We start from the raw sequence: 11,516 nt of genomic DNA, 5'->3' as shown, positions 1-11,516 counted from the left end.
AAGAGAACAAACATTTTAAAACAAAACTTGAGGTGTCCTGAGGCTGCCCAGGCCTGGGAGGAAGCCCTTCCCACCAGCCTCTTGGCCTTTCCCCACTCTGAGGAACTGTGGAAATGCACATCCAGACCCGGGGCAGACAGCCTGGGATGTTTTCTGCACAACAAACCCCACAGCCCCGAGCACCAGCAGCCTGAAGAGGTTCAGGAAAGGCTCTCCCAGGCAGCCCTGAATGTTCTTGGAAACATCTGAGTGCCACACAGGAAAACATGGATGTTCATTTAAAAGCCATTTTATTTTCCGCTTCTCCATAATTCCGAGCACAACATCCACATGACCGAAGGAAAACAATACAGAGCAGACAAGCTTATCCCTCAGCAGTGAAACATGCCCTTCACCCTGCGGGTGCTCTTGTCCTTTGGAGCTCCCCTACAGTCCTGGCAGCTCATCTTCGCACTGACAGAGAAAACTGCACGGCTTGAAGGGTGCTGAGATAACAGAGGACACATTAGGAGGGCCATGGATACAAAATAAATTAGAAGCATCTGTAAAAGTTTCTTTCCATATACAAAATAACTTTTCTTTCTTGGTGGTGATTTTCAGTTTTTTAAATTGACAGTCTGTACACAGATAAACCTTTCCCCAGAAATCATTTAAAAATGCTGGTTTTAGAAGGAAAAAGGAGCCACTAAACTCATCCTGCAAACTCACAAGCCTCTCCTCAACTGAGGATGCCAATCTCTGGGACCAGCCCTGCTCCAGGAGTGACACCCTGCTGCTGATGAGTTCAGGGCCCCCCGAGTATGGAAGAACTGAATCATCACCTTGCCAGCTAAATCAGAGCACCGAGTGCCCCTTTCCTGAACAGCTCCATGGAGGGTGACTCCAGCACCTTGCTGGGCAGCCCCTTCCACTGCCTGACCATCCTCTCCATGAAGAAATTCTTCCTAATGTCCAGCCTGACCCTTTCCTGGTGCAGCTGGAGGCTGTGATCCCTGGTCCTGTCATTTGTTACCTGGGAATAGAGGCCACTGCACAGCCTGGCCACAGGGCCCTTGCAGGCAGGCAACCCACAGATTATTTGGAAGACTGTTCTAGAACTCGAGGTGAACAAGTCATTCAGCCACCGGACTGAGGGTGGCATTTCCACAGCCCTGGCCTGCTGAGTGTCCGTAGCAGAATTCAGAGGGATGCCCTCAGTAGGGCTGCTTGGAGCTCCTGTGCCCGGGGCTGCTGAGCTCCCAAGGGCTCAATTACAGACCACTGCCAGGGGAAAGGAACTCGCACACAAGGTGGGTAACCTCCTACCAAGGAGATGCACAGTCACCTGGGCTTACCTATGGCTTTCAGGATGTCAGATTTGTTTTGCTGCCTTGTACTACTCTAAAACCTAAGGCAAGAAACTTAGCTTTAAAATGAAGACTATTACATTTCTAACCTCCCCTCGCCGTTAGTCACCATTAGGACAGAGATAGGAAGTACCAGCCTGTGCTGCTTCCAAAATCTTGTACAAAAATAGATCACTATGTCCTTTGGGCAGTCTCAAAAATCTGCAGATCCTTCCTTCCCCTCTCACTTCCAACAGGTACAGCCAGGTGCCATTCCCAAGCCTTGTGTCTCGGTCAGGATCACAGACAAATGAAGTTTGTGTTCACTTCCCTTGGAATCGCTGTTTGGAATCCATCCTGCTCCCACTCTCAACTGACTGGATTTCTTTACATTTTCTTGTCCAAAGGAGATGCATGGCAGTGCAAATATGAAGCAGGTATGATGAGACTCCTGCCCACCCCTTCCCCAGACAGCAAGCCCTCACCCTGGCATTGCCCAGAGCCTCCCAAGGCGTTATCTGCATGCACAGGACTCCACTGTCATGTTGGGGTACACCTTCAGAACCACGTTCTTGTTCTCATCAAAGAATAAGATACTGAGGGAAGACATTTTGTCAGGAACACAGCAAGGCTCGGGGATGCCGGGGACGACTCCGACAGCTCTCACAATGCTCTGGATGGTGGCGTGGTTGGATGGCTTCATGGCCTGCAAGAGAAAGACACGGCAGAACATGTCACTGCACCCACACTGCCATGGATTCACTACTCTACAATAACATTGCTTTGTTGAAGGGCCCTGTTGAGACCCCTCAGCTGGAACATCTGCAGCCAGTGGCACTGCTGAGGAAGTGAGCCTCCAAGACAGCTCTGCCTCATACTAAAGTGACATTTTCCTCAGGGGAAACTTCAAAGGGCAAAGTTCCCTAAATTCATAAAAAGGGACACCAGAGCTTGGATATGCTCTGAAGAGAAAGCTAATCTGCCTGGTAAGATAACTGCTTGGTCACAAAACCAGAAGCCATTAAGGTGTTCATAAAAATAAAAAACCAACGCAGAGAAATGAAAAGCACAAAGTTTTTCTCTGAACCCTGAAATGCTTCCTGATCCAAGTATCTGTACAAGAGATAGATGAGCATGAAAAATGCACAAGATACAGCTTTTAGCCAGGGACTTTTGCTTTGGCTTTTACAGTTGTTCTTACACACACAATCTGGGAATCAAAACAGCTTAGTGTGTATCCCATCACATGTCCCTGAGAGATACACAGAACCATGTAATTTTGGCCAAATGTTCAACTTGCAGTTTTGTCAGAATGAGAGATTATTCGGTTTTGGGAAAAAGAGTCAGTCTTAAGGGTTAGATATGGCCCTGCAAAAAGAGCAGGAATAACTGTGAATTCCAGCTTGTCATCTCTTTTGCTCAGCACATTAGTACATGAAGTTTTAAGTCCCCATCTAAGCTGATCAAAGACATTTCTGTTGGTTTGCTTTGAATCCAAGAGTACCTATACCCCTCAGCAGTAGCAGCCAGAGATTTAAAAACAAGTTTTGGAATATCATACAACTCAGATTTCTGTATCATTTCTGTCTTCAAAGGGAAGTGAAAGCTCTGGTAGCCCCCAGCCACGTTTCCTTACTCAGCTGCTGGGCAGCTTTCTCCCCAGAATAACTGGGGGCCCAACAGCTGTCCTGAGCCTGCTGATCACATGCCGCAAGGTAGAACACCCACTGCCCTGCGGGGTGTCCTTGCAGCTGGGCTACAAGCAGGGCACAAAAGGCAGCTGTGAGCTCTCATTCCTGACAGGAGAACATCTCTGTGGCCCACAAGCTCTGTGCCAGGTCATGCTCCCAGCACAGGTGGGTTGGACAGCAGTCAAACCAGCTGGCTAGAACCAGGGCATGGCTAAAACATGCACATCTGGAGGTGTGAGGGGCACATCTGTTCTCCATTACCCACCAGGTTGCTAACTCTAGGGGCTCACCCTCAGCAAGGGAATGTGATGTACCCAGAGGCACAGATTAGTCTGTTATTGCCTGAGGGTCAGGGTATCCCTCTGCAAACACACTCTCAGTAGCAGCAGATCCTGTGATGCCCAGCTTTGAAGCCTGCCCCTGCAGCAGGAGCTAGGCAAGTCTTCTCCTCCTCCAAGGAGAGGACCCCACCTTCTGCAGCTTGCTTTGCCTGGGCTCCATCCCCTTGGGTGCCATTCTTCCACCCACCACTTTCAAAGGGAGACCCTTGGCTCCCTAAGCCGCTGGAATGCCACATATATTTTGGAACCAACTGCTCTGGCTTCTCTGTCTTTGGCAGGACCAAAGACTCTGGAATGAAAGGCTGCAGTGAGTCCAAGAGCCCTGCCTTTACTGATGTTTCCTGCAGCTGTTACTTGTGCATGCCCCTCATTTTAGGCCAGCCTCAAATCCCAGGTTTGAGCAGCCTCCAGGACCTACTAAGAATGTTGCTAAGAATGACACTGGACATTTGGAGCAGAGTTCATCAATCCAGGTCACAGGGCTAGGAGCACATCAGCCTCCCCTGCTACTCACATGCAACCAGCTCATACAAACCATGGGATATTGTGAAAGTGAGTGGGCCTGGATCCGTTGCTTTTGGATCCCCTCGGACACGGCAAACAAAATGCCCAGTTTATGGTAACAGACAGTGAAAAAGCACCATACCTTTGGAATTGGGAATTGGCATTCTCCTGAGCAGTAATAGGCGTCAAAGGACTTGGGGGAAATAATCCACTCGCTCCAGCCGATGTCTGCAAAATCCACCTTGAGGTAGCGCCGGGCGCAGCTCCTGGGCTCGTTCCACTGCTTCCTCCTCGCCTTCTTCAGTGTCTGCTCATCAAACTGCAGAGTCTGGCTCTTCTGCAGATGGCTCTTCCTCTGCTTCTTCTTGCTCCTGGCCCTGTCTGCCAGCTGTGGCTGGAAGGTCTTGTAGGGCCTCGTGCCCTCCCACCTCTGCTCCTCCCCATACTGGTACTGGGCTCCTGGGAGCTCGTTGTTCTGCAGCGGCAACAGGACATTTGCAGAGCGTCTCCTCCTCCTGTGGCCTTGTGGCTTGGGAAGGACCCTGGCCAGAGGATGATGGTGTCCTCGCAGAGTGGACACAACGCTCTCAGGCTCGGAGATGGCGGAATCGTTGGCGTAAATCAGGATGTAGGGCTCGTGGGAGGAAGACGCCCTTTCCCAGGGATGATGGCCGGGCAGATCCATTTTAACGCTGATCAGCAGCTCGTTGTTTTGCTTTGCCTCGTGCAGGAGCCGAGTGATATCCTTCCACTGCCAGGAGAGGACATCCTGGTAAGCAGAGGAGACATTGATGAGGAAATGTCCCAGGCTCCGAGCCGGGCTCCCAGCTGAAGGACAGGTCCAAACTGAAAGGTGTATCTGCATTTCAGGTTTCCTGTGCTGGTGATGGGAACAGTCACTGGGCTGGGAACAGTTCCACTTCACGTGCAGCAGATCACCAATATAATAGTACACTGACGCTGACAGGACATTTTCAGACTCTGTGAGTGATGTCAGGTTAAAAACGTACACCTCCTGGCCCTCAGGGCTCCCTAGAAAAACAAGAATATCACATAAGAATACAGGCATCTAAAAACGTCATCCAGAGGGGACACAGGGCTGCTCTGATGGCCTTTTGGCTAAGTCAGATACTAATCACACCTGAAGTTTCCCTCTAGAGCCATCAGTTACACTGGGTACATTTAGCCATTCCATCCTGGACACTTCATCAGTTTTCATGCCAGAGTTAGAAGGTATTTACTCATACAGCTGAAGGCAGGCAGACGGTACTAGAGCAACCCCAACAGCCCAAAGAAAGCCAATCCAAAACCAGATTTGAGGGGTCGTGGGGTGGAACACGTGGGGGACTCTAACCCCCAAAAAGTCCAACAGCAAGGCTCAAGAGGAAGGTGTAATTTTTCTTTTAAAAATCCCTGCGGGCTGCAGTTATGTCTGTCCTTCAGAGAAAAGAGAAATACAGATCAGAATGTCAGGCTGTAAAACCAGGCTGGCCGGGAAAACTCAAATACAGTGTAGCTAAGGTACAGTCTGCATCCCCGCCCAAAGGGCTGGAAACATCCTGACACATTAAGGAAATGAGGGCATGCAGAATTAAATGCTTTTTGGACACCATGGTATGTGAAAAGCCTCTCCAAAGGGTCAGTCCAAGCAATGAGAAGCACAGAGATAGCCATGGACTAGGGATGACCAGCCACACCACTCCCACCCTCCACACAAGGTAGGAGTCCCCTGCCCAGGCAAGTGAAAACATCATTTCCAGTACTCATCTTTCACAGACATTGACAATTTCATGTTCTGTGCCTCCAGCCTTCAGTATCCCAATGGCCAGTGCCACTCAGGTAAGTGTAGCAAACGCCTGGACTCTCCCTGTGCAGCCCCATCCCTACCCCAGCAATCCAAGCAGCTTCCTCCTCTTCTGAACATTTTTGTGTCACAGTATTCCAATCGGTACATTAAAAAAAGCAGGAAGAAAGAGAGAACCCTTCTCCCCAACGTAGCAGATGCACTACTTCACGGAATTATGGAAAAAAACTCCATGTTTTCTTCAGTAGAACAGGGCCAAAAGAGTCAAAAGGCCAAATATAAAGAATCATCTTTGTTTACACGTTCAGCCTCATCTGACAGCAGAGCACATAGGTAACTTTCTAAGTGCTGAAAACTCACGTATCACCAGAACAGATGCTTAGGGAACTAAATTTACCTGGAATTCCATCCCACTTTTTATTCCTCAAGCCAAAACCAGCCCTTGATTATGCTTGCACCAGGCATACATGAGGACCTGATCTCTGCTTGGTTTGTAACCACTGATGTAATAAGGTTATTACATATTTTGGGATGTAATTAGGTTAACACACTTTGGCAGGGCACTGAGTAGGTCAGTCTCAGGAGCCAGAATTCATGGTGTCTCATGGGCACCTGTTTAAGAAGTTATTATTTGCATCACTGCTGTATGCTGAAGGACAAGTTTTGATCTTAATCTTTATTACCAATGCCACTTTAAAAATCCTGCCTTTTCTAAACTGGCATATTGTATTGGAAGACAAAGGAAGCTCCTTTTGTTCATCAAGAAATTCTGGACAGCATGGGGCAGACACAGAGGGAGTCTATAGTTTTGGTTAAAAGCTAAATTCCAGCCTGCAGCTCTATGCCAAGACAAAGCACTTGCAGTAGATGGTGCTATTTTCCTACACAACCACCTCCAAGCTTCAGCAGCTCTGAGTTCTCCCGTCTTTCATCTGCAAAATCACCTCAAAACAGTTACTAGTGGCCAGCACAGACATCTGTGGATCCACCAGATTCCGCCTCGAGAAACCCAACTGCATAACCTGGGGTTCCATTAAAATTTGGGAGCACTGGGTCCAGTACACCACTTGTGTGACACCAATACCTGGCTCCCAGGTGTGAGCATTGCACTGAAATAAGTGTTCCCTGGGTTAGAAATTACCCTTAAAAATTACAGGCACGTCAAGGAAGCTTTAAAATACTACAAAAGCATCTTTTGCTCAGGAAAATTTCATTTCATTGAAACAAGACTTTGTTTTTGCTCTGCTGGAAACCATTCCAGACTGTTTACTCAAATCCAGCTCCTGGCACAGCAGCCGAAGTACCTGTACCTGCTGGATCTTAGGGGCATGGTTCACACTTCCTCACCTCCCCACACCAACCCACAGCTGCAAGGAAGGCCTGTGACTGGCCTTAAAAACATGTTTTTAAGGAAGTGCAGTACGTCTGTCAAGACCAAAGTCGCTGGCACAGGCAGATTCCTGTCACAAGGGGGATTTCAGGCATCAATAAGCTGGAATGAATCTGCCAACATGTGGCGTGTTTACCTTTATAGAGGATGCCCTGACATTTTTATGGACTGCCAAATCTATCCCACGGGTGAAAAAGGATGCAATAACAAGGACTATTTAGTTATACAGTCACCATTAGCCATCATTTAAAGGAGATATTAAAGAGGTGCCCTTGCGCCAGGGCCTGGTTAAGAATGGATCGGTGTTTCTGGTGTAAAATCCTGCTCTCATCACTTCACAGCCCATGTACAAAAGTTCACAAGGAGCTGGAGACAGGAACAAGCTCCTCAACAAAAACAGATTTGGAAACCAGATTTTCTCTATTCTCCCATCTTCCTCTTACTTGGCTGCTGCTTCCTAGTTACCAATTTGTGTTGTGTGCAAAAGAAAAAGATGGGATGCAGTTCTCCCTTTTGAAAGACCATAGGACTGGGTGCCAAACTGGTTTTACCAATTCTTTTAGCAAAGCAGGTAACATCACAGCAGCTAGCAACTTGATATAAAACAGCAGCAAGTTCACCATGGACTAAAGCAATCAGCTGCTCAAATAAATAACTTGTGTAGAAACAGCAAAGCTGCATACCTGGGACCTAACTTACATGAGGGTTTCATGGTATGAAACCCACAAATCTGCATGTTGCACAGCCTAAGTGTACTGCATAGTGGCCACTTGATCTCTTTTCTCTATATTTTAAGCAGGAGGACCACAGCAGGTGTGAAGACTAAACACAGCACCTAGCTCGAAGCTGGCACACACCAAGCAGGCTAAGGGGGTACATCCACAGCAGACACAAATACAGGCAGAATCCTCACAGCCATGATTCATTGCACTTGGGCTGCTGGGGTGAAAAGCAACTTGTGCACAGCCTGTGCTCCGAGGCCACAGCTCCCCAGGCTGAAGCAATGTGTTCTAGAAACAGGGACTGGCAGGGAACTGCCAACACAGGTCGCTCACACACATGCATGTGAGACACACAGTGACAGAAGCCAGAAAACTCTGTCCTGGGAGGCCAAACCTACAGATCCTGCCCATTTGCCTCAGAGGCTTGCAGATTTGGGCTCATCTACCCAAATCTCAGCTTAATGTTTGTCAAGTTCCTGAAAAATACCAGGATGCTACTGCTTGCATTGTATTTACATGAGTGCAGCAAAAAAACCCAGCAAACCCCAAAACTGAAGAAACACACAGAAGGAAAAAACACAAGTCTCCTGACTGGATATTTGTAAAGTTCTTGTTGCAAAGAACCCCTGATACTCTAGTGCTCAGAGGGGCCAGCATTTGGCCTGGACTGGTTTCTGCAGGCTGATGGCAGCCAGTGAGCTCCGTTTCCCCCATTTGCGCTTCCCCCATTTGCGTGGGCACTTCGCCCACAACAAAGGAAAGAAAGGCCTTTGGAAAGGGAGGAGAACATAGCTCTAAAACCACAAGAATTGGCCTAGGGGCAGGTGTAATACCTGAAATTACTTGAACTTCAGTCATTAAAAAAGAGTTTAAAGTAATTTCTGACTGTATAGCTTTACTATAACATCATTAGGAGGACCTTCCAAACAAAGTCAGGACACATTTGCAAGCCGTGTTCCTTAAGTGATGCTAGGATTAAAAATGCTTTCAGAAGCAAACCTTATCTGCATTTGAGGCTTATATCTTTCCGCTCTCTTTTATTTCTTCATGCTGTATATGACCTCCAACTCCTGAGCCTGGGCAGCCACCACCAGCACACCTCCAGAGGCAGTGCTGAGGGTAAGCACATTTCTGCTCAGGTCTCTTCCAGGAAGAGAGACCAGTCGTGTACAGACATTCCTGCATGGGCACGAGGCTTCAAAGAGGTGCCACATGGGGCTGAAGCTCTGGTCCCATCCCCTCAGAGAACTGAGCCACAGAAAGAGAAACTTGCTTTTACCAGGAATGAGGATGCTTGTTTTGATCGATCAGTCTTAGCTGGGTTTTGTTGGCTGTTGGTTACAGGGCCACAGCTGCCAGCTGCAACACCCCTGTTCTCTGACTAGAAACAGGGACGAGCTTCAACAAATCCTATGAGCTTTTGGTCTCATCACACAACACTCCAGAGCCTCCAAAATCTGTCTGCTGGGTTACCTGGGAGACTTGGGAAGGGCCTTTCCCATGTGCTGCAGAAGAAGCAGAAGCCTCTGCAGAGGAAAAGCAAGAACAGAAAGGTTCCACAGCTACACTTGAGAGCTCAGAATATTTGTGCTTCAGAAAAGGAAGAGTTTCTCTCCTGAATATGTCAGACTAAATTGCCAGGTTAAACTGCAAATGAAACCACTGAAAATTTGCTTCAAGACCTCTTGCTGTAGATGAAGGAGACATGGGACAATTCTGGGGGAACTTCTGCTCCCAGCAGACAAAAAGCTGAGTCCTGAAGGGGCTGGCAGAGGGACTGGTAAAATGTGAAGGAGCAATTGCAACATCACAAATTAACTGATGCATCCCATTAAGGACAAGGGAAAGCCTATGGGAGACTGAAATTTGGAGCCAAGGAGTGCAACAGTGAAAGCAGAGGATCTAGAGACAAAGTACCTTGAAAGGGGAATACTGCTGGATGTGCCATGTTCATGGCAGGCCTTGTCAGGCAGTTGGGCCCAAGGAAGAAGACAGAAAAAGTCTTTCCATTGCACTCACTGTCCTGAGGAGCATCAAATATAAGGGCTTTCTGGAAACAGATTTTCTGCCATCAATAACCACACAAAATAAGCTGCTGCTGCTGCCAACGGCAAGAGAAAGACAACAGCTAACTGGTTAAATACTTTGCATAAATAGTTATTAAAGTGTCAACAATTTTTAAAACCAATTTATTGCTTTGGCACTCGATCTGTGAAAGTATTGGAGGAGGAGGAAAGGGATTAGCAAGCAGTGTGTTTATAGGACTGCTGCCACTCAACATCAAGTGAGAGTACTAATATAATCACAAAGACCACAGAGATGGGGTTTCAACCAACAACATTCTAGGTTTAGAACAATAAATGGCTTTAATCAGATATTGCTGTAACAGAGCAAATATTGCTCTGCTAGGGTCATTAACAACCTCTCCTTTTTTTGGGAGGGGGTTGTAGTGAATATTATTACATCCTCCCCTCTTCTGGTAGGCTTAAGTCAGTGAGAGTCAGGGACATGAGACTTCACGAAGCAAACAAGTCACGTTAGAAAGGCAAGAGAGCTCCTCAGTAAGAGCAGCAGCTGGGCAGAGTCCTGGCTCTCAATGCTCCAAACCCAGGGTTGGAGCCTAAAGCCTGTCCTGTGGACAGAGATACTTGCAGGGTTGAAACCTAAGACACCAAAGCCACTCATTCCTCATTGTATTTGATCTCTGCTCAGAGCTGCCTTATGAAAGACATGATTGCTTTTGAAGAAGCAAGGGAGCCTGCCACCCACAGCTCTCTTTCCTAGGACTGGAAGGACCTGAAGCAAGTCACTGAACCTCACAGACAGCTCTCACTTTTACTGATGCTTGTCTAAGAAAAAGCCACTGGGTCAGTGCACTGGTGTAAAGAAAAGCAGGAGACTGGCAAATGGGGCTTCTGCGTGTGCCCTGACAGCTGTCCCAAACACAGCAAGGTTTTGGGGTGCAGCAGATAAGGGAAGGACATCCCGCGATGCTCATCTTTGGCTTCTGGCCATTCCATTTAGCCCTTGTGGAGCTCACATGCACAAAAACCACAAGAGGGAAGGGTTAGGGTTAGCACCAACACAGTGACTTTTCGCTTTCTGCTAGGACATGGCTCTTTTGAGATGCTGGCATGTTAAACACATCCCCCTCCCTTACCGAAAATGTTTTTACATTTTCACCCATCTACCTGTGCATGCCAGTGTGTAATCACGGAGGTGTAAGCGCCCCTTCCAAAGATGCCAAGATGAAGTATTTACGACACCAAAGTCATGCTTCAACTGAGGCTCATCTGCCACTGCATCTCATTGTCAGTAAACCCCAAGCCATGTCACGGCTCTGTCAGGCGCAGATCAGCCTTTGGCTTCAACAGAAGCTACATGTGCAGAACACCACTAACACACGGGGGACTCCGGAGAAGATCCGCTAATTACTCCACCTCCCTCGCACTGTCCTCAGCTAGCCTGATGACAGCGATGCTCGATGCAGAGCAGAAGTAGTAAGGCAATAAAGTACAGGACATAACCTAATACGTGACAGTCCCCGCAGGAAGAGATACTCCTCCAATTCTCTCATTTCTCCCCTCCACCGCGCTCTCCGGGCCCCACCCCAGCGGTGCTCTGACCCCGCGGTGCTGCCCTCTTTCCCCGGCCGCGGAGCGCACTCACCTGCGGGCAGCGGGCGGAAGCCGCGCACCGTGTTTCCCCGGCGGAGCCACAGCCCGGCCGGTGTCGGCGG

At 48.3% G+C, this 11,516-nt stretch overlaps 1 protein-coding gene across 1 annotated transcript; it reads right to left on the bottom strand.

Moving 5' to 3' along the window:
- Positions 1–273: 273 nt before the first annotated feature.
- On the bottom strand, positions 274–11,516 carry BMP3 (bone morphogenetic protein 3; the record flags this gene model as incomplete). The annotated part of the gene is made up of 3 exons (XM_005418190.3): positions 274–2,031; positions 4,004–4,893; positions 11,447–11,516. Coding segments are annotated over 3 exons (1,152 nt in total), but the record flags the coding sequence as incomplete, so codon positions are not given.

Source organism: Geospiza fortis, unplaced genomic scaffold (assembly GCF_000277835.1).
Source record: "Geospiza fortis unplaced genomic scaffold, GeoFor_1.0 scaffold11, whole genome shotgun sequence".
NCBI lineage: Eukaryota > Metazoa > Chordata > Aves > Passeriformes > Thraupidae > Geospiza > Geospiza fortis.
Note: the sequence above shows the minus strand (reverse complement) of the source record. Positions and strands in the feature narration are given on the sequence as shown.